This window comes from Arachis hypogaea, chromosome 11 (assembly GCF_003086295.3).
Source record: "Arachis hypogaea cultivar Tifrunner chromosome 11, arahy.Tifrunner.gnm2.J5K5, whole genome shotgun sequence".
Taxonomy (NCBI): Eukaryota; Viridiplantae; Streptophyta; class Magnoliopsida; order Fabales; family Fabaceae; genus Arachis; species Arachis hypogaea.
The window spans coordinates 2810371-2837633 of record NC_092046.1 but is presented as its reverse complement, the minus strand read 5'-3'; the positions used below and the strand labels follow the sequence as shown (position 1 = coordinate 2837633).

At 29.0% G+C, this 27263-nt stretch overlaps 1 protein-coding gene and 2 long non-coding RNA genes across 4 annotated transcripts; 2 read left to right on the top strand and 1 right to left on the bottom strand.

Moving 5' to 3' along the window:
- Positions 1-995: 995 nt before the first annotated feature.
- LOC112719878 (uncharacterized) lies at positions 996-3717 on the top strand. The gene is made up of 4 exons (XR_003161925.3): positions 996-1799; positions 2670-2752; positions 2965-3084; positions 3372-3717. It is a non-coding gene; the product is annotated as an uncharacterized lncRNA (long non-coding RNA).
- A 1571-nt stretch (positions 3718-5288) lies between these two features.
- LOC112719877 (uncharacterized) lies at positions 5289-10586 on the bottom strand. 2 transcript variants are annotated; one of them, XR_003161924.3, is made up of 11 exons: positions 9993-10579; positions 8960-8990; positions 8265-8317; positions 7778-7841; positions 7579-7606; positions 7302-7398; positions 6808-6944; positions 6543-6630; positions 6228-6294; positions 5797-5857; positions 5289-5562 (listed from the first exon to the last, which is right to left on the bottom strand). It is a non-coding gene; the product is annotated as an uncharacterized lncRNA (long non-coding RNA). The 2 variants fall into 2 exon arrangements; XR_003161923.3 differs by lacking the exon at positions 8960-8990 and having other exon boundaries at positions 9993-10586.
- Positions 10587-21337: 10751 nt separating this feature from the next.
- On the top strand, positions 21338-26552 carry LOC112723971 (isoleucine N-monooxygenase 2-like). Its single transcript, XM_025775303.3, has 3 exons — positions 21338-22249; positions 23155-23642; positions 26408-26552. The coding sequence occupies exons 1-3, from the start codon at positions 21338-21340 to the stop codon at positions 26550-26552; spliced, it is 1545 nt and encodes a 514-aa protein (XP_025631088.2).
- The last annotated feature ends 711 nt before the right edge of the window (positions 26553-27263 follow it).

Here is a 27263-nt window from a genome sequence, read left to right as displayed (position 1 = left end):
TCTTTGACTATTTTAAAGAACGATTTTATAACTATTACAATAATTTTTTAATATTATTTAAATAATTATCCAAATTAAAAGATACATATAAAAATAATTATAAATAATCATATAAATTTAAATAATTTTTTCTATAATACTATAATTTATAGAATACTCAAAAACTATTGTTATAAATATATTTACAAATATTATTTTTGAAAAAAACAAAATTAAAATAAATTTATAATGAATATTATATATTTTTGTTATAAATATATAACAAATATTATTTTTGAAAAAAATAAAATTAAACTAAATTTATAATAAATATTATATTTTTTTTGTTTAAACTCCCTCTAACCCCTAACATAACCAAACTTGGAGAAACTTCCTTTACTAAAAATAATTAAATATATATTGAATCTAAAGTAATTAGGAGTGATATGTAATTTTCATAAGAATTAAAATTTAAATTAATTAAGATTTTTATATAATATTTACTATAATTGGATATTTAGTATATTTAAAATTATAATCTTGGTGATTGAAAAATAAAAAAGAACTATATAATTTAATTTAAATAACTTAAATTATGAATAATTTATAGTTTAATTCGAGTTTTTTATTTTTAAAAAAATCTATTAAGAATGATTAAATTAATTTTTATAAATACTTTGAACTTAATTTAATTAATATTTTTGTGTAATTTTATTATAATTAATTATTTTATATAATTTAAAATTATAATTTTTATAATAAAAAATAAAAAATTATATTATTTAATTTAAAAAATTGACATTTTAAATTTAAACGGTAATTAATAAATTATAATTAATATGTTTATTTATAATTTAAATTAAAAATAATTATTTTTATTAAATAATATATTAATGAATAATATTTTTAAATAATTATAAATAAAATATATTTAATTTTAAAATTATTATTCTATTCAATAATTTTATTAAAATATCTATTTTATCTATATTGTTTGATAAAAATTTAACTCTAATGCTACATTTTCAAATTAAATAAAAAATTCTAGTTTTCAAATTGAGAAACCTAACCTTAAAACTCCACCCCTCCTGAGAAACGAGAAACGCAGAGAGAAGAGAGAAAGCTAAACCTCGCGAGGAAGAAAAAGGGAAGGAGAGGGAGAAGAGCGCGCCGGCGTCGCGCCTCACCGCCGTGGAGCCCATCACACGCGTCACCACCGTCATGTCATCGTCAATCTGAACCGTGCGAGGGAGAGAGCTGCCGCTGCGGGAAACGCGATGGTGGAGAGGACGCCGCCAGCTCTGTCGCACCTGGTCACTATCGAGCTCGCCGTCGAAGACGCCACCGCCGTCACTGTGACGAACCCTAGCCGTCGCAGTCGCCGTCGACGCTGTAGCAGAGAAGGAGGAAGGATGCGCGAACAAAAGAGGGAGAAGGAAGCTGCGAAGCCGTCGCTGTTTCTGCTCGGGATTGTCGCCGCTGCTGAAGAAGACGCGTCCAAGAGAGAGAGAACCAGGGGAGTGACGCGCGAAGATGCTCTGACAGAGAAGGAGGAGAACGAGGCTGTCTCATCGCCAATGATTAGAAGTTCCTACTGTTGATGGGATGAACAGAACATGAAGAGGGAGGAGAAACTCGCAGAGGAGAGGGAGGTTTTGCCACCGCACCGCTGGTCGCCAGGGACGCCGCCATTGATGCCAGGAAATGCCACTATTGGAGCCACTGTCCTTGCTCGGCCCCTATTTCTGCTGCTGTTTACGCTAGCTCAGCCATTGCCGCCACAACCCGTCTCAAATTTCTTCTAATTTTGACACTCAGAGGTAGGGGATTTCTTTTAGAATTAACCGTTTTAATTTATGAATATCATTGAAGTTTAGTGAGTATCTGCAAATAATTTATAAATGTCTTGTGTGATTAATTGGTAGAAATAAGCTTAGTTTGAGGATGTAAAATTTGGATTAGTTTGGTATTGAGATGATGTTCTAGTGTTTCAATTAGTTTATTGAGTTTAGGTTATGGCTGTGAATGTGACTGGTATGATGACGATCACGTGCGTGTAAATTGAAATTTGTTTAACTCTTGTGTGCATCTTGCAAGGTTGTTTGGGGATGAATGCTTGTCGGAAGTTCTGTTTTTTTTTTTTTTTTTTACTTAATAATGTTGTGATTGGTGGTTGAATCAAATTATAATGAGTAATTTATGAGATTGAGGCTTGATGAATGATAAATAGATTGAGTTTAGATTTCTAAACTAAGTACCTAAAATTGATTTCTTAACTAAAAATAGTAATTTTTATGGTTTATAAATAATTTTACAAAGAGTGGAACCAAATGGTGATAAAATATGTTGATTATTAAGAACCTTTTTGTTTGATAATTGCTGATGAAAGGCTGGTAAACTATTGAGAAGGAGGGAACCCGTAAGGGTGGTTTAAGTCCAAATTTTTGAGGTGATGCTGTCAAAATTTTTATAAAACTCTAAGACTTTATTTTTTTATAAATTCGTCCATCGCTGCTCGGTGCATCAATAAACATCAGGTGAGTAATTGATTAATGATGTTGCTGTGAATGGTGGATTGAGGTGAGAAATGTGGTTTCATTCATTGTTCCTTATTTTTTTTCCTGTTTTCTCTATATAGTTATATCTTTTTTTTTTCTTGATCCTTGTAAATTAATTATTATATGTTTTAGGGTGCTACTACTCTAAATGATTGGAAGATGATCATCGCTGTTTGAAAAGAGCAATGCATCACAATTGTCCTGTTTGCTTTGAGGTATAAACTATAAAGACTATTCTTCTATTATGGTAAAATCTTTTGGGAAGAACCACATGATTTCATTTTGTTTGGTTTATGAATTGGTTTCGCTTATTATGAATTTTGTTGATTGTTGATTGTTACTATGATGATGTTGGCTTGTTCTGCCATTAGTTACTTTGTTGATTGAATTTTTTTCTTTATTAAGATTTTGTTTTGAGCAATGTTAGGAGAAAATAGTTCTGCTTCGCCATCAGTTCCTACTCTGTCATCTGCTGCTGTTCTGTGCTCTCCTCTCCGCTTGCGTCCACTAGGCCGTCCCCCACCTCGTCCGTTGAGGTTCAGTTACGGTGTGTGTTTGGATTAAGCTTATTTTCTGTTATAAATCAAAGAATTATTTTGCTGAACATGTTTCTCTATGTAAAAAGTTAAGCATAGAAGTTTTGTTTAAATCAATTTGGTTTGAAATTAAGCTAAGTTGTTTTATGGAGCATAATGCTAATGTTAATGGTTGTCTCTTAATTACTGGTTGGTTTATTTTGTTAGCATGTAAAGTGGCTGGAAATTCTGAGTTGATTCTCTCAATGGATGTCTTAATGTTTCACAAAATAAGTGTTTAAATTATGGTAATATTCAGGGACAAAATTTGTTTAATGATTCGGCTGAGGACATTCTCGGTGGTAGCAGACTTGGAAACAAATTCCACGGCTTGTTTGAGAGCCAAGTCCTTAGGAGTTCCTTAACAGATAAAAAGAGAGCAAACAATGTTGCTAAGATCAAAGTTGTGGTATGCTTTGTGTTGCATGTTTCTTAGTCGGTAATGGCTTGGCTAGTGTCAACGTGTATAGATTTTAAACTTTGAAGTTTTTTGAGTGTGCAAACAATGAATTAATTGTTTTTTATTTGGATTTGAATTTAGTTTGGTGCATTTTAAGTTGTCAAAATTATGCAAAGCAATGAGTACTACTTTTCTTTATTATGTATATTTTTTTTAGTCAAACTTCAGTGACACAAAATTTTGTCTGTAATAATTTTTAAGTTCTAGCATTATCATGTCCAAAATGAATTAGTATTTTCACTTAAGATTATGCCTTGCTATTATATTTTGAAAAATGTGATATAATTTGAAATAGTTATGACTTAGACTAGTATTATGATATTTTGTAATGATGATATAATGTGATTATGGATCTTACATAATACTTTATAAATTAAATTTGATGGTAAATGTTCAATTATTAGTTTTCTTTAGTAATTTGATTCAAATAGTTAAGTTTATTTATTGACATTAAATTAAAAAAATAGTTGGAACTAATTTCAATACAAAATGAGAAAATTATTGTAAATCATGAATAATTATAAAAAACCGTTGTCAAAAGTCACAAAAGGCAATGGTATTAAAACCGTTGTCAAAGGCAGCTACAAAATGACAATAATATTAAAACCGTTGCCAAAAAACACAACCGAAGGCAACGCTTTTAAATCGTTGTTTTTATGAACAGCAAAACTACAACAATTTAAAACCGTTGTCTAGTCAGTTATGGTTTTAAACCATTACGTCATGAAAGAGAACGGTTTTAAACCGTTGCCTATCTAGTAACGGTTCTAAACCGTTCTTGAAAAATTGTTGTCAAAACCGTTGTCTATGCCAGTAACTATCGCAACGGTTTTTTGGTTGCCGTTGCTTTAGGTAAAAAACCATTGTCAAAGCGTTGCCTAAAGTTTTAGGAACGGTTTTCTGATCTATGGCAACAGTTTTCGACCGTTGCGAAAACTCTTATTTGTTATAGTGCCCTTATTGCGGATTATGTGCATTTTGGCTTCCAACGTAAACCGCGAGTACGTTCATTTGTAAACTGTGGTTCCTGTCACAATTTACATAGTTTATGGAAAAAATACATTTTAGTATCTGTTTTGTAAAATGTGTATTCTGATAATATTAGATGCCATTTTATTTATTTTGGTAAATTGCCCTTATATTATTATATACTAATATATATTCAACCTCTATAAATATATTTATTTAGTAATTATAGGTATAAATAATTTGTTTGATATGGTAGGTAGAAAATAAGAAATAAGTTTAATAATAAATCCTATGAATTTTTATTCGAATCCTAAGAAAGTTTTATAATTCACAACTAGAAAATGGATTAATACAAACAGATTTATAGACGGATTTAGTCTTTATTACAGATGGATTTTTGGTTACTAAAAAAATTACCGACGGATTTTGTCCCTCCGTAAAAGCCCCGTCGGAAATTATTTACCGACGGATTTTTTTCCGTCGAAAAATTACAGACGGATTTTTACCAGTTACCGACGGATTTTTCCTCTGTAAATTTTCTATCCATTTCCCAAAGGCGACGAACTTTCAGACGGATTTTCTGTCTGTAATTTAAACTTTGGAAAATTATCTTACACTCTAATTACAGACAGAAAATCCGTCTGTAAATCCGTCGGTAAGGTAAAATAGAATTTTTTTTTTATTTTTCCATTGCAAAATAAATACTTTAGGTTTGTTTTCTAAATTTACTCCATCAAACACTGTAAATTGAAAAAAGAAAGCCAAAAATCACATAAATAAACATAATATTCATTACATGATACCTATAAAATTGGATGTTATTTTTCAACATCATTGGCCAATATCTCACTGTCTTAATAAAAAGATACCCAAAAAAATAAGATGACCATCCTAATGTTACATGAATGTCACAAATTACACTTATCACTTAAAGATAGAATAATCTAAAATATTAATAGATAACTAAATTGCATCGGCAGCATCAAGCTTCACATTGAAAGTTAATCTTGACATCTCCTGACTGAAATAGAATCAAAACCCGAATTGGAATTGGAGTGAATTGGAATGCTTGAATAAAAATAAAGCATATTATTTAAAGCATTTTGCACTCCAGAAGTAGTCTCTTTTTGCATGAACAAGTTTCCATAAAAGAATCAGTAAATAGAGAATTACATCTCTTCCTAGAAAGCAAGAACCATGAGCTTCTTAAAGGAGGGTAAAAGAGGAACTGTAGTAAAATTTGAAGACATAATACCTCCACATAGTAGCTGAACGCAAGCTTGCTAAGTAGTAGCATTATCCAAAATAAAGTATACCTGCCATAACAAAGTACAATCATATACTTTAATACCAAAATATACGAAGAGCTAAACAAAAACTCTCAATTGAACCATTATCAAATAGTGGTTGTATACTTTAATGCCCCATTATCACTGCCAACTTCACTTCTCTATATTAAATGTACACATGACAAATTTTGCTTCACTCATAAAGGTTCAGAATTGCGAAAGAGTGAGAGTGAGAGTGAGAGGCATAATAACTAGAGCAGGAAATTATAAGCATACCTCTATGTTTTAATGCAACAAAGTGATGAGCTAAAAGGTTCAGAATTGCGAAAGAGTAAGAGTGAGAGGCATAATTGTAAGTTGTAACAGCAAAGAAAGAATTAATATGACGATGTGATACCTGAAGAAATAGACTGAGGAAATTGTGTTTCAGTGTCGGTAAAAGTTGAGAAAGCTTGATTGAACTCCTACAGATGGAAAGAAAGAATAAGAGATTGTGATTGGGGATGGAAAAGAAGAAAGAGAGAGAGAGAGAGAGAGAGAGAGAGAGAGAGAGAGAGAGAGAGAGAGAGAGAGTTAGAGTATTATTTTTATAAAAAAAACTTCTAGCAGTGAAAAGATAATAAACATTGCATTGGTGTATTAACAAGGGAATGAAAATGGTGATGCAAAGAATTAGCATGAGTTTTGGGAAGATGAGAGCAAAAACACATACCTAGGTACTAACATTCAGTTTTTGCATAACCGCACGCCCCACCCAATTGATAATAGAATTCCATGAGCGCAACCAATGCAAAAGAATGCTGAAAAACATAAAACCTTGTCAATAAATAAAATCAAGGTTTAGACTCGCGCTTTACGCGAAAGTAACAACAACAACAACAACATCTTTTGTCCATATCATGAGATAAATTAAAAATATATTTTCATAAATATTATAAATAGGTAAAATAAAATTCGATGGAATAAGAAAAGTAAACCTTTATCTTGCTAATTAGAATAGTCTTCACAAATAAAGCAAAATAATCTTATTTGATGAAGTGTGTGCTGCTGCTGACCACCCTCATTACACATGAAATGGTGTAAAATCAGAATCAACAGTAACATTAATCATCCACTGCAATAAACCATACAAATACTGTAAGCAAGAAAGGAGCTATCATGAAAAAGTTTAGTTTTTTGTTCTCTTTTCTAAGCATCTAGTTTATTATCCTTAAAAAAGTGAAAAAAATTGGCACCAATAAGAACTTTTCATTTTAAAAGTAAAACTTGTTTGTGAAAAGGGTAGCCATAGTACAGAGAAATGGCTAAGAATAGAAAGATAAACATTGCCTCGGTTTATTAACACGAGAGTTAATCTTTATAATTTTTCAATAGAGCTGCCTCAAGAAGATAAAAAAAGTATGATCTTAATTTGTTAATGATAACGGTTAAGAAGCTTTGCAATTTGCAGAAAGAAGAGAATAATATGTACTGGTGCCTATGGAGTCTTTCCAAGAAAGGCAAGACTTGAGTTGCTTGGCAGCTCGTTTGACATTATCACCCTTTTGGCAATGGTTACAATATCACTCCTGTTTTCACCAACCAATACATATTAATGATTAGTTTGCAATTTCAAAGCTGAAATGATGGAACCAATGTCTAGTATCAATAGCTACTGTTTGAATATATAGGGAACTACATGGTTGTAAAAACATTGCATATTAAGAATTTGTCTAAACATCAACAATGAAGAAGATTGAGAAGCAAACCTGTGTCATCAGGAATCATGACATTTTCCTGCACCATACAATCAAAAGGAAAAATAATTAGGCATGCATAAGAAACACCAAAAGACAATATATATTAAAAGACAATATTATGCACAAAACTCAAAAGGTTGATAGAATACAATTGACAGCAAGATAAACTTTCATCTGATTCTGTTCTGAGAGGAAAACAAACTCATACCAGTGATACAAGATGCAGATGCACCGGCTCACCTATATTCTCTTCTATGCAAAGAACAAACTATCTGCAGAATATAAGTAAAAATATTAAGCATAGAGAGGGTGTAGAGCAGATGGATGGGTACAGAAATCAAGCAAACAAAAAAGAGAATCAATTTTCAGCAATTCACATGGCATTCCTATACAAGGATACAACAAGAACCAAGCAAAGAGAAGGTCCACCCTATTTATGGAGTCTCTCTAAGAGATGTACCAGGTGGTCCAAACCCACTTCATAATTGATCAGCAATCTACCAATCTGCTGCTTATCAAGTTAGATTAAACTAGAAGAGACAAGAGTATTATTTTTATAAAATCATGAGAGAGGGCAATTTGGTAATTTACTATGGCAAAATCACAATCAGAAGACTCAAGAAAAGACCTAATCCAACAACTATAGATAAACAAATCACACAGAATTTTTTGAGAATCAGGGTGTGCTTGCTAACCTCATTAACTGTCACTTGGAGCAGAGAGACAGCTGAATTCTAAGCCGTCGATCCTGTGGAGTAGTATTAAAAAAATTAATTAAGAAACTAAAAATTGGGAATCACTGTCAATTGGATCTTTGCCTAAGATATTACCATGGAATAGTATTAAAAAAATTAATTAAGAAACTAAAAAATAGTCATGAACAAAATAAAGACAAACTACTTGACTCACTGTGTCATGATGACAGATTCCCTTCTCATAGAATCAAATGCATGGTCACAGTGCTCTTCAGCATTTAATTATAGACACGACAATATGGGTTTCATCAAATTTTTCACTTAATTACTTAGTATTCTTTTAGCCTATAAACAATCACATTTAGTGCTCTAATTACACAACTGAACACCGAAAAATAAGCAGGGAAATATTTTTCCTATCATCAAAATCAAAAACTGAAAAAAATATTAGGAAAATCAAACACATCTGACCAATTTATCTCTAAAAAACTTGAGTTTTTCTATTTTGAACAAGTATATTTTCACAAACTACATAATGCTATATATAATTTAAACTTGTATTAATGAAAAATGAAAAGTATATTTAAGTATCAATGCATCAGTTTTCTACTTACATACCAGAGATTGCACAGAATTAGTTTATCAAAATCATTGACTGTGATTTGAGAAATAAAAGAACAAAAACATAGACTCACATTTACATTAAATCAGAACCACATTGGTCCCCTGCATTGCAAATTACAAAAATCAAAAGCTGAAAAATATATATAGGACTACTAAATTTCAACATCATCAACAACCACCTTAGATTATTTTTTTGTTACATAACTCCTCAATCCAATTGAGAAACAAAAAGAATCAGTAAAGGAAAGAAATATAAATCAATCGAAGAAAAAAGAATCTCTAAAATCCAAAGCATGCCATTTTTCACAGAATTGCGTGAACTGAATCAGAAGAATTGCACTAACCTTAACTCATGGATCCATGTCTTAAAAGTACCATTTTTCCCCTAATTACTTGATATAAATAGAACCAAACTTTATAGTTCCTATCCTAAATTATCAGCTAGCCACTCAGCACATCATGCTCATATATATTTCATTCAGAAACCACTTTGGAAATATAATGAAGAAGAAAATTAAAGTATGCTGCCAAGTTGATGAGAGAAAATAGAACAATAATTCCATTTTATTTATAACACATGTATGATAAAAGATATTATATGCAGAAAATTAATGATCATGATTCATAATTTCTAATGGTGGAATCACTTATTAGTACCATCATTAACATACATTTTACAAAGTAAGATCAGTTTGTCTACAGAAGTGAGTAATCAATAGGAGATGGAGACAGAATGTGACAAGGGTTGAACCAGAAGCCTATACACTTCATAGCATCTCAATTGGCCCAAAAAACTCAATAGCTTATGGTAGTTTCATAAACAACTAACAGTTAAACATATGATTGATCTTCAGTAAGCTTTAATTCTTTTAATTTCTTGTCTGGAGGTGTCTCACCAACACTTTATTCAGTTTTATTTTTATCTATTTTTCCACTAATCATAAATGTTACAACACTAAACGAACCTTAACATTGAGCAAAATCCCTCAAAAAAAATGTTGAACATAACAATAACAACACAATAAGAAAACTCATCAGAAGAAACACCAAGAACAAAAACAAAAAATAAAAACTAAGAAATAGGAAAAAAATCTCAAATCTTACCTCAGAAATAAAGGGAAAATGGCGTATGGAGGAGGTGTGGGAGGAGGGGCACAATGTGATTGTCGACGACAGCAAGGGACGCAAAGTTATGGCAACCGCAACACCAACTCAATGATGGAGGAACATGCCACACCTCGGTTCGTGGCTCTTCAGATCTACTTCCAATGGAGGAGTGAAGGAACGGTCATGACTCGTGAATGAAAGCGAGGAGGAAGGGCAGTGACAGAAACACAACGGCGACACAGAGAGAGAAGGAGAGTGCTCGAACAGAGGAGAAGGCCAATGAGCTTCCAAACAACGGGGAGGGAGCTTCCAATCACGGCGACACAGCTTCCTACGACGGCGACGAATCTTCTACGTTGGCGGTGGAGGCTGTGTCTGTGTAGGGGTTGCGGTGGCTGCGCCGCTGCGGGGCTGTGAGGCTGTGGGGTTGCGGGGAGCTGCGAGGGCTGATGCGGGGCTGTGTGGCTGCAGTGGCGGCAGAGACTGCGGTGGCTGCAGGCGGCGGGCTGCAGGGCGAAGAGTTCGAGGGATGAGGGCGAAGAGGAGTGTGAATGGAGTGTGAATGGTGTTCGAATGGAGTGTGAAATGGGTGGTGATAAAATTAGGGTTTTCAATATTTCCGACGAAAAATTTAAATTACAGATGGATTTTTCGTCTGTAATAATTTAATAAAATGCAGTGTTTTGTCTATTTAATTACAGACGGATTTTCCGTCTGTAACCATTTTTCACGGAAAAAATTAATTTTTTTGACGAAATTATCGACGGATTCTCTTTTTCGTCTGTAATTTATGCTAATCCATTTTTTTTGTTTTTCGACAAAAAATTCCTCTGAAATTTTCTCTGTATTTTAGTGGGATAAAATCCGTCGGAAATATCCGTCTGTAATAACTAGTTTTCTAGTAGTGAATTTTTTGTTGAGTTAGTAGTTCTTTTATGATTTTTAATTTCCATTACTTTGGGTATAATTTTTTTTATTACGACCATTTTCTTATGGATATAAATTTAACTATATATCCACATTTTGATGGAAAAATGTGAAGAGGTTGAAGAAGAATTTTAGAATTGGATTTATCAAAATAACATTTCTAAGTATTTTTTGTTTCAAAGAGTGGCGGTTAGTTATTGTTATTATTAATAATAAATATTCCTGACACTACATGTTTTAGGGATGGCAAAATTTTTCGAGACGCGGGATTTCTGCGGGGACTGCCTCGAATGGGAATCCGATTATGGAGAATTTTTTCTATGGAAATAGGATGGGGGACAAAATTCCCCCGAAGCAGGCGCGGGGACCCGAGCGGGGATTCCCACCACGTCCCTGCTATTCCCTGAAACTTATGAATTCCTTGAATTATCCTTAATAGTTTATTTCTCATATATGTTTTTTAGTCATTTCTCACACACACATATATATAGAAACCCAAAACTCCTAATCTTTATTTGCTTAACCCTTCTTCAATTCAGAGATCCCTAAGGTTGTCCATACTCCATCCAACCTCTCTGCAGCCACCTCCTCGTCACCCTTCTCACCGCATCGTCACACCTCACCGTGCCATCACTCTTACCGCGTCGTAATTTCTATTTGCGGCGTTCCTTTTCGTAACTCTGTCGTCGTGTGCATTCTCCTCTTTGTTGCCGCGTCTCCCACCTCGTCCACTACTTTGTCCTTTGGCTCGTCGTTGCGTCCCCCCATTGCGTTATTTCGAAAGAAGTCATCATCGTGTCATTTAGACTTTTTGTATAAAATCTTGTAGTTTTTGTATAAGATAAATACTTGCAACTCTATTCATATGGAAATTAATAATTAGTTAGAATTATTATGTAGATGGGAAATGGGGTTCCCGCAGAGAACGGGGCCCGTAGAAAATAGGAATGGGGAACAATATTTCCCATGGCGGAGAATGGAGACGGAGATGGAAAACAAATCTGAGGGCGAAGATGAAGAGCAGGGAGACATCTCCCGTCCTTGTCCTGCCCCATTGACATCCTAAGTCATGTTTAGTTCCTAGCAGACACCACAATAAATATTTTGAATGAAAAAAACATAAGAAATTTTTGCTACATGTTTAGTTTCTAGCAGACACCACAATAAATATTTTGAATGAAAAAAACATGGGAAATTTTTGCTTCATTCTTCTCCCTCGCCGACAAGGCTACAAAAACTAAGGTTAATCACTTTCAATTGTAAGACGTGTCCACGGAAACCACCTACTTTTGCAGGCTGTAACAGGGTGAGCACATGTTGCTCATGGCATTTAGCTATAAATACAGGTAGTTAAGAGGCAAATTATATTATTTTCAGCATTAACTAATAGCGTCAAAAAATTTTTATTAAAATTTTGTTATTAATTTATAAAAATATTGTTAGTGTAAAAAAATTTTACATGTATATTTAATTTTGTAATAATATATTAGCAAAATTTTTTTTAATTAATCGTATAAATAATCATCTAAATAAATAGATATAATTTGACAATTATATAAAATATTTTACATAATTATTACATCAAAATTAAATTCTATCTTTTAAAACAAATATATATAATGTTAAATGACACATTTTTTAAATAAAAAAATGATTGTGAGTTAAAAAATGCAAAAAAAAAAAAAATTAAGTTAAAAATTTATTTTAAATCTTAACACATTATACTACAAAATAGAAAAATTGTGACCAAAATATAGAGACTATAAAATAAATTAAAAATAAAAATAAATAACTTAAATATTAAATTCACAAGACTTATTGCTATAATTTTGTATTGACAAATTCTCTCAATTTTTATTGTAATATTTGTTATCACCTCCCCTCTCTCCAGAATTTACAGCCAAAATATATAAGGTTGTGTGTGAAAAAAAAAAGTGAGACCGGAAAAAGAAATTGAGGGACAGACATTAAATTAAGTTTTTATATTATATTTAGTATAAAATATATTGAATTGAGTTATATCTTAGTATCATGTTTACTTTAAGATAAATATGAAAATGAGTAAAGTATCGTTTTTGTCTCCAACGTTTGGGATAAATCTCAAAATTGTCTCTAACATTTCAATCGTTCTATTTAAGTTCATAACGTTTTAGAATTGACTCAATGTTGTCCTACCGTTAGGAATCCGTTAACATAATTGATGGCGAGACAAAATTGAGACGATTTTGAAACGTTAAGGACTTAAATAGGACGAAAACGTTGGGGACAAAAACAATACATAGAAATAAATTTTAGTTTTATCTTTCAATAATATCAATTTTTACTGTACATAGTATTCAATTATTTTTTAATCACATCTAAGTAAATTACACTTAATCACATTACTTTCATTCTACAATGTTAAACTTTCGAAGAAACGTAGACTAGAAAATATGACAAGTCAATTTAGGTTCTATTCTATCCGCTGGACAGTAGATCTTAGCCATTTCGAGATGAGCTTTTCTTCTATTCAAAGACTATGTATATATATGATGAAAATTTTGTACTATACTAAAATCTAAATTATACCAATACTCTATATATGTCCTCGTGTGGGTTATGTTATTTTAGATGTCAAACTCTTTAGATAGTAATTATGATTCGATTATGTAAAACTATGGATTTAATTATATACTTTAGTTATTAAATTAATATGTATAATGTGATTTTTGATATGTTCGGTTTGTGAATATAATTGGGATGTATTGTTATTGTTATTAGAGATTGATGTTTATTATTGATACATAAAGATATATAATATTTATTTTGACAAGGATCTAAAAATAAAGGAGATTCTGTAAATTTAGTTGATTAGCTTGTTGAGGGACGTGTCGTCCTTTGAATACTAGTCATGACTTAGTTCGGGTCATGACAGATTAGATCAAATTGATTTTCAGTAGTTTTGTAAAGTGTATTAAAAAATTAATCAAATTTATGCGTTTTATCAAAAAATAGAATCTAATCTAATTTAAATTTATATCGTTTTAGTTGGTTTTTTATTTGAACTAGTATATGTTCCCGTGTCCTACACGGGATAATACATAAAATTATATAAAAAATTTTCATTAAAATTTGAAATGAAAAATATCTATAGTAATTATTATTATTATAAATATTTTACAACTTAAAAATATTAAAATAACTAATATTTGTTTTAATCAATTTGGATTGGGTGAATGGTCATTTCATTTGTTCGTTTGAGCAAGTATTTAGAGTTCGAATCTCGTTTTGTGTGTATAACAATCCATTAGTTAGCAACAGACCCTTAATAAATAGAACATCAATATGTGGTGGATTAGTTATCAACTTGCCGAGTTAGGAAATCCGTAGAAAAAAATTGTATTTGTCTTTAAAATAGATTAATTTTCCATTAATAGCAATACTTATGGACTTTTGTTTTGTTGAAATTTACTTGGGATAATTTTATTTGTTGGTATTATATTCATTCTTGAAGTCAAAATAATATGATCAGCATTATTACTTGTTAAAACTTCACATTTTATGAAATGATTTCTAAATTTTCAAATTCATAAACTTATGTCATTACAAAAGTTATTAGATCGATCAATTAATATTTCTTGGCAATATAGTGTACCGAAACACCATTGTTGAGTATTAGTTAGTGTGAAGAGAAACCAATAACAACTTTTGTTATTCAATATATAATTTATTCTATTGAAAAATAAATTAATATTTTCTAAACTTGTAAATACATTTTTTTCTAATTTCTTACACTATTTTATTTGACAATATTTACCATTAAAAAATAGCAAATGACCATACTATTTTATAATATATATGAGGTACAAAGTAATTTCTTATCTTAAAATTAATTATGGTTAGTGAGATAAAATTAAAAATATTTTTTTTATTTTCTTATTCAAATTTAAATTTAAATTTAGAATTGATTAACAACTCATTTTTTTAATTTCAATAAAAAAAATATGGTTCAATACAAAATATTGAGCATTTAATAATTTCAATTATTTAAATTTTAATTACCAAAAATTGGATAAAAAATTAATTATAAACTTAATAATCAATAATATATATATATATATATATATATATTAGTATGTAAATAATAATATTTAATGTATTAATTATTTATTTTTTTGATATAATTAATGTATAATCTATTGAGAATTGATTTATTATCCAAAATTTTTTCATAAACTTTGTAATATGTGAAAATAGTGAACTTATTTTTTATTATTATTTAAGAAATTATTCATAAATTTTTAATTATGTAATTAACTTAATTCATAACCTTTATTATTGCTTTTATACTAAAAAAATATCAATTTATATTATTTACATATTTTTCACTACTAATAAATAAATAAGTATTTGCACTATTATACTTATTGTCCTAGATAATGACTTAAATTACTTATTTTATATATTAAATAATATTTTATATGTTAAATTTATTAAATATTAAGATGAAAAAATTGTTCAATAAATTATATAAATAGTCATTACAGAAAAGAAAAAAATTATATATCATATATAATAATCCTTAATATATATAGTGTCATGTATATATTAAGATTATCTATTTTAATTATGTGACTAATTATTGTTATTTTCACTTTTTCGTTATATTAGAAAATAATATTTAAAACTAAAAAAGAGATAATTAATTTTTTTAATTTGAATTAAAAATATCTTATAAATATATCCAACTTTTATATATACTAAGTGTTATAACATTAAATAGTATAGTATTTGCTATAACAATGACTTAAAATATTAATCCAAGATATATTTAGGCCTAATAAGACCTCAATGCAAGCAAGATCAACTAAAACTCATTGTTAGGGTCCCAAATCCGACTTAGGTTCACTACCTTAAATGCCCAATGCAAATGAAGTCCACGCGTCCCCTCTTAAATCGGTTCAGATTGGATCCTGTTACTAGTTAGATATGGTAATGAGTACTCAGGGGAGCGTGAGAAGCTTCCTTTCCATCCCTCACTCCTATTTAAAAAAAATGTCCCGTTCCTTCTCTGTCATTGCAAGTTCCTGTTTATTACCCTTTAAGGAACACAGATCTCCTCGGGTATTTACGAGTATTCTTTGAAAACTTTTGGGACGATACTGAGCAACGTAGTGACGGACTTGAGAGGTAGAGAAAGTGAGTTAAAGAGAGAGAGGATCGAGGCAGAGAATGAGTCTGGAAGAAAAAGGAAGAATTTGAATTAGAGGCAGAAATTAGGGATACTAAATTCAAGAAATGGATTTATGTATATATAAATTAGGATAAATTAATAATTTTATATTCGCGTATATTTAATAAATTCTATGGGGCATGTACTTATGTTCATATCCCCGTTAGGGTGACAAACAGAAAAGCCCGCCCTGTCTTGCCAAAAGCCCGCCATCTGGTGGGTTGGCCTGCCCTACCTCGCCTAATAAGCGGTCCTGAATTTCTCTGCCGTCCTGCCTAATGGTCCGCTGGCGGGTTCTCCTTTTACTTATAAACCATTAATATGAAATAATATAAATAATTTTACAACAATTTTAATAAATTTATAATTTCTAGAAACATAAAAAAATTCTAATTTTTAAATTCACACACATTAAAGTCTTTATAATTATAAATATGTAATAAATATAATTATAAACCAAATTTATTGAAACGAAATAATAAAATCAACATTATCCAAAGCAAAATAAATATTGTCCAAAATATATAATTAAACATCTTTATGTTTATAATCAATCAAATATAAAACGTAATCCAAAATATAACTTAGAACATCTTTAATTATTATCTTCATCCTCTTGTAGATTAATAACATCATAAAAATTTGTAAAAAAAATTGTCCTGACAAAATAAAAGCTTGGCCCAGCGGAGAAGCCTGCCCCACCCCGCCGAAGCCCGCCACATCCCATGGATTAGGCGGTGCGGGGTAGGTAGGCTTTTTAAGATTGACAGTTTTAAATTTCCAATCCAACCCGCCTTTTGGGGGGTTATGCGGGCCAACCCGACGGGTTTTGGCAAGTCGTGAGGATTTCACGAGTCCCCATCTAGTCCCCAAATGCGAGTAATCCCTGCAAATACCCGTTTCTGATGTTTTTGTGATTATCCCTATTGCAAGCATTCATTGGTTCGTGACGTGGAGCTATTCTAACTACTCAATAAATTCTCAGATAATCAAAGTTAAGGTTATATCATTTTTATAAAGTCACATATATCTTTGTTATAACAATATTAATAGAAGATAAATGGATAAACACTAAGATGTTGTTTGGATATAAGATGAAAAATAAGAGGAAAGACAATAGAAAGAAAGAAAATGAGAGGAAAGAAAATGAAAAGAAAAGTATATTTTTGTATGTGTTGTTTAGATGAAGAAAAAATGAATGAAAAGAAAATAGAGAAAAAAATTTCTTTTGCTTAGATGGAAGGAAAAGTAAGAAGAGAAAAAATTATAATAGAGTAAAATTATATTAATATTTTTATATATTATATATAAATTATAATTCAAATGATAACTTTATATTTTTACCCATGTTTGTACTTCTGCATCAGTTTTTTTTGCAATTTTGAAGAGAAAAATTTTATATAAACTCCACATACACTTTTATGTTTTCCATTCAATTTCTTTGTTGATCCAAACAATGAAAAATTGATTTTTTCGGCCATTTTATTCTCCAGCATTTATTTCCCTACAAATTCTTCTAATCCAAACAATGCATAAATAAGTCACATTTTTCATATATATAACAATAAATAATATTATATATTAGGTTAATTTATGTTGATAAACCAAAGCCACCCCAAAATTATTTGAATCTCCCAAACTCAAAAATATTACCTGGTTGTTTCCATTTACATTTCTATATAAATCGAATTTAATGAATTCGAATTAGCGTAATAAGTAGTAAATCGAATTTATAGGATTTGAATTACTTGACATTGTGATTCGAAAGTAAATTGAATTCAAAGAATTCGAATTATGTCATCTCCTACTAAATCGAATCTATAAATTTCGATTTATATGGTCCATGCTAAATCGAAGCAATAAGGTTCAATTTATACTCACTTAGTAGCAATCCAGCTCATTGTAAATTGAATCACCTTCATTCGATTTAGTAGTGATATGACTGTTACAATCCGAAGATATAACTCAGCACTGTACGTTACTACGAAAACACATATTTCGAACTCCATAAATTTGATTTACATAGATATGTAAATTGAGACATGCACGTAGCCTTTTTTATTTTGGGGGATATACGTAAAATTGGTTTGTAAATGGTTTATAAAGGTGATTTACCCCACATATTATAACTTGTAAAATCATAATATTTTGAGAAGTGATGTATAGACAACTTAAATGTTGATAAGTCTGAAAAATTTTAAAAAAAAAATATCAAAAAATTACATATTGACCCATAAGATTTTTTTTTAAAAAAAAATTGTCCATATTCTATGATTAATAACTTTAAAATTATATATATGTTATTTATTTTATATATTTTTTTATTTAATAAAGACATATAATTTTGTTATCGGCGATATTAGTGGTTATAAAGAGATTTTTACCTTTAAATAAATTATAGAGAAATTAAAAACAAAATTGGTTGCTATTTTTCTGACAAATTATTTATTTATTAGTTTAAATTAAAATTAAATTATATATTCAATTTATATTTGTTTGTTTATCCTAATAATTGTATATAATAGATAATATATTTAAGCATGTTTTGAAAGAAACTATTGAATTTTATATAATTAAAAGTTAACTATGAAATTAAAACTAAGATGAAGTGAAATACAATAAATATATGAGGAGTGAAAGCAAAATAAATAATTAAAAATAAGATAATAAAATAATTAAAAAAAGTAAAAAAAGACAGAAAAATAAAACATGTAGTTGATAAAAATACACTATAAAAAAATTAGTATAATCAATGAATATATGAAAGACAAAAATTAAGATATATTTTTGTTAAAAAATTCAAGAAAAACATTGTGAAGAAGAACCTATTAATTAATCAAGTTTTATGAAAATATTATACAAAATTTAAAATGTTAGTAAATAAAATAATAACTCCTTTAAGAACTATTAATCAAAATAAGTACATTCTGATTCATAGATATAGAAAATAATAAGAGAATGATTTAAATTAAATTTATTTATTTTATTTTTTATTTATTATTTTTAAATAATTTAATATTTATTTAATTTTAGTCAAATCATATAATATAATTGATTAGTTATAATTAATGTTGTTCACCCTAATAGTATAATTGAAACATATATATTCAAACTCTAGAGGTAAAATTAAAATTAAATATTAAGGATAAAATTAAAATAAAGTTGCATTTGCTATCTTGTAATTTTTTTTAATAAAAATCTTATTTATACATTTTTAAAATGCATCACTTTAATACAATGATATTTTTATTAAAAATAAAAATTATGATAAATATCTCATATATTTATTAGTAAATTATATATAAATATTTTTTGAAGCATATCATTTTTATTATATGAAAATAACTTAAATATCTTTAAATGTAATTATGATAATTTATTAAGTATTATATTTTTTTTACTGATTTATATTTAATAATTTACCTCTAACTTTTAATTATAATAAAAATGTAAGATATGAGGCCAAAAAAAGAAAAGTTAAAGCGAGATAAATTTTTTACTAACCAAAAAAATATATATTTTTTTTATTTTTTAGACACGTATCTATTTTTTTAAGTTATACATTTTAATTTATATAAATTAATGACAATTAAATGTACAAAAAAATACTAATTAATAAAGAAATAAAATTTAAGATAAACATGTCCTGAATAAATTGAAATAAAATAAAGACTTTTAATTATGATCATTAATTATAATCACATAATTTTTACTAACAATTGACAAAAAATTCATTACAATGGGTATATTCATTTTAATAAATATTCTTCTATCTAACACTATAAAAAAATACATTGGCCACTTTGAATTGCTACAGGTCAACTTCTATCCACAGTAGTAAAATGGTTAAATTGAGATATATTCATCAAATAAACAATCAATAAAACACTCATCCATACTTTCTCATTTTGGATACATTTATATATAAAATAAATTATACTTAAAGAAAAAAAAAAGAAGAAAAGAAGAGTTGAAATAGTAAGAGCGATAAAAATTACGATTCTTATAATTTTGTGTAGCCATCTATATATAGTAGACCAGACAACTATGATTATCTAACAAAATTAATTTGTATTTATTGCACTCAACTTGAATAAGTAAGAAATTATTTTATTTTAATTTAGTCCTTAATTCACATGATTTGAATTTAGCTCAATATATATGATTTGATTTGATTTGATTTAATTATTAGTTGAAAATATCTCAGTTGCCTATTTTATTCATAAATTTATTATTTGAATGACTAATAAATTAATCAAATTAATTAATTAGTATACACAATAAATTTAGTTTAATAAATTAAAAGAAATAAATTAAAAATACTAATAGAATATTAAAATAAATAAATTAAAAAATACTACCAAATCAAATTGATATAAATTGATATAAATTATATGATATTTAAATATCTAATCAAATCAATTAGTTGATATAATTAGTTTATCGTAATAACTTGTATTTAATGCGTTAAAAAAAAATAAATTGGGAAACACTCTCAGAAGCATGCCACGTCAGCTCCATCATTAAATATAGAAATCTAATTTTTATATAATAGAATAAATTTATTAAATGAGTAGTTTTATTTAGATCCATTTGAATTTAAATTAAACACTTGCATGTTATAGAGGCTTTTACGGGGTATTATGCTTTGTTGTTGGAAGATTGAAAAAATGAGAGTAATGGTGAAAAATAATTTGGCATAATAATATTTGGGATTAACAATTTTATTAATTATTTAATGAAAAGATTATTTTTCAAATTTTTTGTTAAATGTTTGGGGAAGAAAAACGACATTATCCTAAAATAATAGAAATTATGAATCCAACAAAACATGTGACAAGTCATGGCCATGAATTTTTAAATCATCATCTAACAATTTTTAACTATTAATTTTATATAAAAATAACTGCACATGAGTCGTGATCGTATAAAAAATATTACATAATCAATGTTTTTCAGCATTTATCTTACATTCAAAAAAGCATTAATCAATTTTCCATTTTTTGCTAAACTTATCATCCTGCTAGCATTTCCCTTTCTATATAATATATAGCAAATATGCACCAACCAAAATATTATAACATACTCCACCTTTAGTAGAGTGTCCTAAATTCTTAATCCAAATAGTTCTAACTTCCCAAGACACATGAAATCTTCTTTTACCCCCATGATGCTCTCTCACTCAATTTTTTACTTCTTTTTCATGCTGTTTGGCATCATACTCCTCTACATCAAACTCCTCATCAAACCCAACGATTCAACCAAGAAACCAAAGAAGCATAGGCTTCCACCAGGTCCCAAACCATGGCCTATAGTTGGTAACATCCCTCAAATGCTTGCAAACAAACCCACATTCAGATGGATACAGAAAATCATGAATGATCTCGACACCGAAATCGCATGCATTCGTCTAGGTAACATCCATGTCATCCCGGTGACTAGTCCTTCCATTGCACGTGAGATTTTAATGAAGCAAGATACGATCTTCGCATCAAGGCCATTGAATTGGTCTAGTGAGCATGTTTCACTGGGGTACCTAACCACGGCTATAACACCGTTCGGAGAACAATGGAGGAAGATGAAGAGAGTAATCACCAGTGAATTGGTGTCTCCGCTACGACTTCAATGGTTACATGACAAAAGGGCGGAAGAAGCCGACAACCTTGTTCGGTATGTGTACAATCAATGCAAGAATGGCAATGCCCTAGTTGATTTAAGGTTTGCAGGGAAACACTATGGTGGAAACTTGATTAGGAGGTTGTTCTTCAATAAAAGGTACTTTTTTGGTAATGGTAGAGAAGATGGAGGACCAGGTGCTGAGGAAGTGGAACATGTTGAAGCATTGTTGAGTGTGTTAAATTACCTTTTTGCATTTTCTATTTCTGATTATGTTCCATTGTTGAGGGAGTTTGACTTGGATGGTCAAAAGGAAGCAATGAAGAAGGCTATTAATACCCTAAGGAAGTACCATGATCCCATCATTGAAGAAAGGATTCATCAATGGAAGAATGGGATAAGGACACATCAAGAGGATTGGCTTGATGTTCTTATCTCTCTCAAAGATGCTAACAACAATCCATTCTTGACTGTGGACGAAATCAAAAGTCAACTTTTGGTATCAATATTTTTCCTCATACTCTCATTAATAGCTATCTATCTACTTATTTTAGTTTGCTTTATTCCGACTGTCATCATGGTTATATACATGATTTTGTTGCATCTTACAATAACTTAGGTTAACAGTCAATCAGTTCTTAAAAGATTCGACATAATATTTTTTAACTTTATTCTTGACAAATTTTATCAATTAAATTGATCTTTTAAATATTACAAATTAATCATATTTATTTTTTAGTCATTCCATTAACATTTTCGTCAACGATTGCTAATATAAAATGTTAACTTATAGCATACATAACACTTAACATGTTCAATTAGATACTGACCAAATATATTTATGAAAATTTATTTCACTAGGTCATATTAAAAATAGAGGAATGTTAGGTAAACAATGACCATCTTGAACAATATAAACAATCACCAATCAAATAAAAATATACTAATCAAATAAAAATACACTACATCCTAATTTAATGCTACTAATTAAATTTAAGATTAATTTACTTTTTTAACTCTATTAATTTACATTGTTCACACATTATTCAAAAATGTTGTTGTTTAAAAATATGGTTTATGTAATTGAAAAAATGGACTAAAGTAATAGACATATCTAGTTAGTATTCAATTTGATATGTCAGATATTATATATATTGTCAATTAATATTTCACATCATTCATTATTGATGAAGAAAATTATTAATGGAGTAATCGAAAGACAAATATGTTTAATTATAATTTTTATAAGACCAATTTGATTAAGAAATTTTTTTAGGAACGAATTTAAAAAATATTCTATTTTTTCAGAGACTAATTTGATTATTAACTTTAACTTATTTCATATTTATGTCTCTAGTGAATTGTGATATACTCTTAATAGTAAGATATTTATTTTTGTTGCAGGAGATTATGATTGCAACTATTGATAATCCATATAATAATGTTGAGTGGGTACTTTCTGAAATGCTAAATCAACCTAAGCTACTCCAAATTGCCATTGAAGAATTGGACAGTGTAATAGGAAAAGAAAGGTTAGTACAAGAATCAGATATTCCAAAACTCAACTATGTGAAGGCATGTATAAGAGAAGGTTTTCGCCTTCACCCAATTGTTGACTTTAATATTCCTCATGTCTCAATGAAAGACACAATTGTTGCCAATTACTTCATCCCAAAGGGTAGTCATGTTCTTATTAGGAGACAAGGTATTGGCCAAAATCCAAGAGTTTGGGAAGAACCTTTGAAGTTCAAACCCGAAAGACATTTGAAGAAAGATGGGTCTAATTTGACTTTGACTGAACCAAATTTGGAGTTGATAACATTCAGCACTGGAAGACGAAGTTGCCCTGGAATTACACTTGGCTCAACAATGACTATTATGCTTTTTGCAAGGTTGGTTCATGGATTCACTTGGATTGCACCTCCCAATGAACCAATCATTGATCTCTCTGAACTTGAAAGTGATACCACAAAAGCTAAGCCACTGGTGCTACTAGGAAAGCCAAGGTTATCCGTGGAGGTTTATCAAGAAATTATTCAAAAATAAGATTGTTGTGCTTGGATTTTGCTCAACTCAAACAAATAAACTATTATTGATCATGTCTGTACTAAAAATCTCAATTCGAAAATCAGATATATCTTTTCTTTATGAGTTATTTTTAAGATTTATAAATTGTACCTAAATAATAAATATAGAAAGCAAAATGTAAAAAGAATAAGCGCAAAAGATGAAAAAATTTATGTTAAAATATATAAAAATTGATAAGTATTTAAATAAAAATAATAAAATTAAAATAATAAAAGAGATAAGAGGGAACTAAAATAACCAAAAGAAAAAAAAATAGAATCTCTCAATTCTTATATAGATTTGTGACTCGTATTTATATATTTAGTGTGAATCGAACTCTTTTACATATAAAAATTGTACTGTGAATCGTTAAATGGTTTAATCAAATATAAATCTAACGGTTTAAATTTTATCATTTTATTCTTTATTATCATTTTAAAAAAGTTTGCTCCATATTCACATACACAGAGTTTATTTTCAAATTTGAATTTGAGAATTGTATTTTAAAATGGACAAACAAAATTTAGTTTTGCTTTTCTGATCTATAACATATAATTTATTAAATCATACACGTTTTTAAAATAGAAAAAAAAAACTAAATATCCCAGAGTTTTTCTTAAAGTATCAATTTTACCTTCCACTGTTTTTAAATGGTTTTATTTATTCCTCAATCAAAATTAGCAATACTTTTTTAAAATGAGAACGGTTAAAAGACTCTCAGAATTTATTATCTTTAGCTATTATTTATTTATTAATTTAATTTATTTAGTCTAATAATTTAATAATATACTTTATCTCATATTTTTAAACATAGATGATTAACTGATAACAAAAAATAATAAATTTTAATAACTCTTTAATATTTTTTTTAAATATCTCCTCGTTCTATTCCAAAAAATGAAAGGTATAAAAAGTATAACAGTTAATATGAGGTAAAATTGACTGATTCAAGCACTAAAAGAGAAAAGGAAAACTGTGGCGGTTTATTTAGGAATTTGCGGCGGTTTTAAACTGCCGCGAAACAAAATTCCAGCGATTCCAGAAACGTCGCCTATTAAGGGGTTGTAATATGATTTTGTGGCAGTTCTAATGAACCGCTGGTACAACCGTCGCAAATCAGGTTAACGTTTTTGCGGCGGTTGCAGAACCGCCGCTATTTCAGTATTGGATTTAAAATAAAATTGCGGCGGTTTCATACACAAGCTAAAAAAAAAACTAACCAACTACTTCGTATGTAGTCAACAGCACATTGAACTTAATAGGTTATGCTAAATTTGCAACATATGAACCTGCGCAACCAGTCCTTTAGCAAGTTTTGCTATTTTGCAATGTTAGAATACTAAAATATCAAAAAAGAAAAGTAAGAGTGAAACGATTAAATTCTGTATGCAAGGAAACTAACAATATAGTTCTTTATCCTTTGAAAAATTGCCTTGCTAGTGAGCACTGCACTAATAATGACACTAAGACCAGGTTCAGTGAGGATAATATTAGAAGCACTTCTAGCAGCATCTGTAGCATCAGCAACAACAATTTTTGCTCTCTTTAATGCAAAGGGGTCATTGATACCATCACCTGTCACTCCACATATATTTAAATGTTTTTAAAATATTAATATTTTAATTATTTTAATTATTAATTTTAATTAATATATATTATATATATTTTGTAATTAAAATTAACGATTAAAATTATTAAAATAATAATATCCCACTGAAATTCTTCTTATAGTTTAATCCGGCGGGTATTATTAATTTATTACACTTTTCTTAGTTGGTTTTATCCTTGCGTTGGCGGGGTTGAATGAATTTGTGTGTGATATGACAATAGATGTATTATTAGGGCGCTGACTAAGATAGAGATAAAATCATAAAATGCAAATGCATGCATTGAATCACATATATACTATGCCATTTAATTTGGCATAAATTAAATTATGGAATAGGGGACTGCACCCACCAACTCTCAGTTTCAAGATTGATAGTTATTAGAAAGGGGGGGGGGGTACATCTTTGTTACTGTTAGATAAAATTATGATACTAGATGCTTGATGTTATAATGCATTAAAAAGAAAATTATTTGGTAGTTCTTTTTTTTTGAATAAGAGCATTGTTCGGTCAATTTACGTTATGTTTTTAACACACGGAGAATTTATGTTACAATACAAAATATATAATCCTTTAAAAGATACGAGTTCATCAAATAATTTATATTTACTGACGAGTTGATAAATTAGAATTCAGATTAATATATTTATATCTGAAAAACATGAGAGTGTAATAAAGAAATTTTATAATTATAACTTACATGAGATAACACAAACTATATATTAAAATTAAATAATCATCAGTTCAATATGTATATACAAATAGAAAATTCTTACTTTAGAATTTAATATTATACACTTAGGGATTTTATCTTTAAAGGAAGCCATTTTCTCTAGTGCGACAAATTGGATTAAGAATCTAACGTGTAAATTACATATTAGATTAGCTGAACCAAATTTGGAGTTGTTCACATTCGGCAGTGGAAGACGAAGCTGCCCTGCAATCACACTTGGGTCTACAATGACTATTATGCTCTTTGTAAGGTTGGTTCATGGATTCACTTGGATTGCACCTCCCAATGAATCAACCATTGATCTCTCTGAATATGAAAGGGACACCACAAAAGCTAAGCCACTAGTTGCACTGGGAAAGCCAAGATTACCCGTAGAAAATTATCATCAGATATGAATTAAAAGAAATTAACATGTTTGAATGATTTGTTTTTGCTTCGTATAAGTTAAGTTGGCTCACATATGCATCATCATTAATGGGGGTGTTATCTTCACTTTAAGTAGAATTATTCCAATTAATAATGATTATAAGATATGAGTCATTTAATAAAGTGAGTAAACCAATTATTAGTCAAATAAACTTTCGGATGTACTAATAAAATATTTTAATCCAGTTTCATTATATTGTTATGTATATTTTTATAAGGGATAAGTATTGTTTTGCTTCCTAACGTTGAAAGTTAGAATCGAAACCATCCCGAATGTAATTTTTGATTTAGAATCATCCTCAACGATTTTTTTTGTATTAAAATTGTCCTTTTTAACTCTCAACGTTAGTAACCAAAACAATACTTATCCCTTTTTATAATAGATGAATTTAGGTACATTTGTATTAAATTTATGCACTTATTTAATTTTGTAACCTTTTTTTTTTTATCAAGAGTCTAACCATTCTCGATATTGGATCTTAGTCCTGGTTACGTATTTTGTCATAACATCTACTGTATAATTCGATGTTGGCTGCATCAATACACATTCACCTTTTAATTCAAACTAAGATTTTTGAATCTTAAGAATCCGATTGATATCAACACTATAGCATCTACTGTATAAATTGATGTTGGCTACGTATTGGGTCAAAGAGTCTAACAAATGCATGAACAAAGAA

Bases quoted from the DNA above. Each gene is read 5' to 3' on its own strand.
- LOC112723971 (XM_025775303.3), top strand. From the start codon at position 21,338: ATGCTGTTTGGCATCATACTCCTCTACATCAAACTCCTCATCAAACCC. The intron at 22,250-23,154 runs GTATCAATATTT...TTTTTGTTGCAG, and splicing joins AAATCAAAAGTCAACTTTTG to GAGATTATGATTGCAACTAT. The intron at 23,643-26,407 runs GTTGGTTCATGG...GCTCTTTGTAAG, and splicing joins ACTATTATGCTTTTTGCAAG to GTTGGTTCATGGATTCACTT.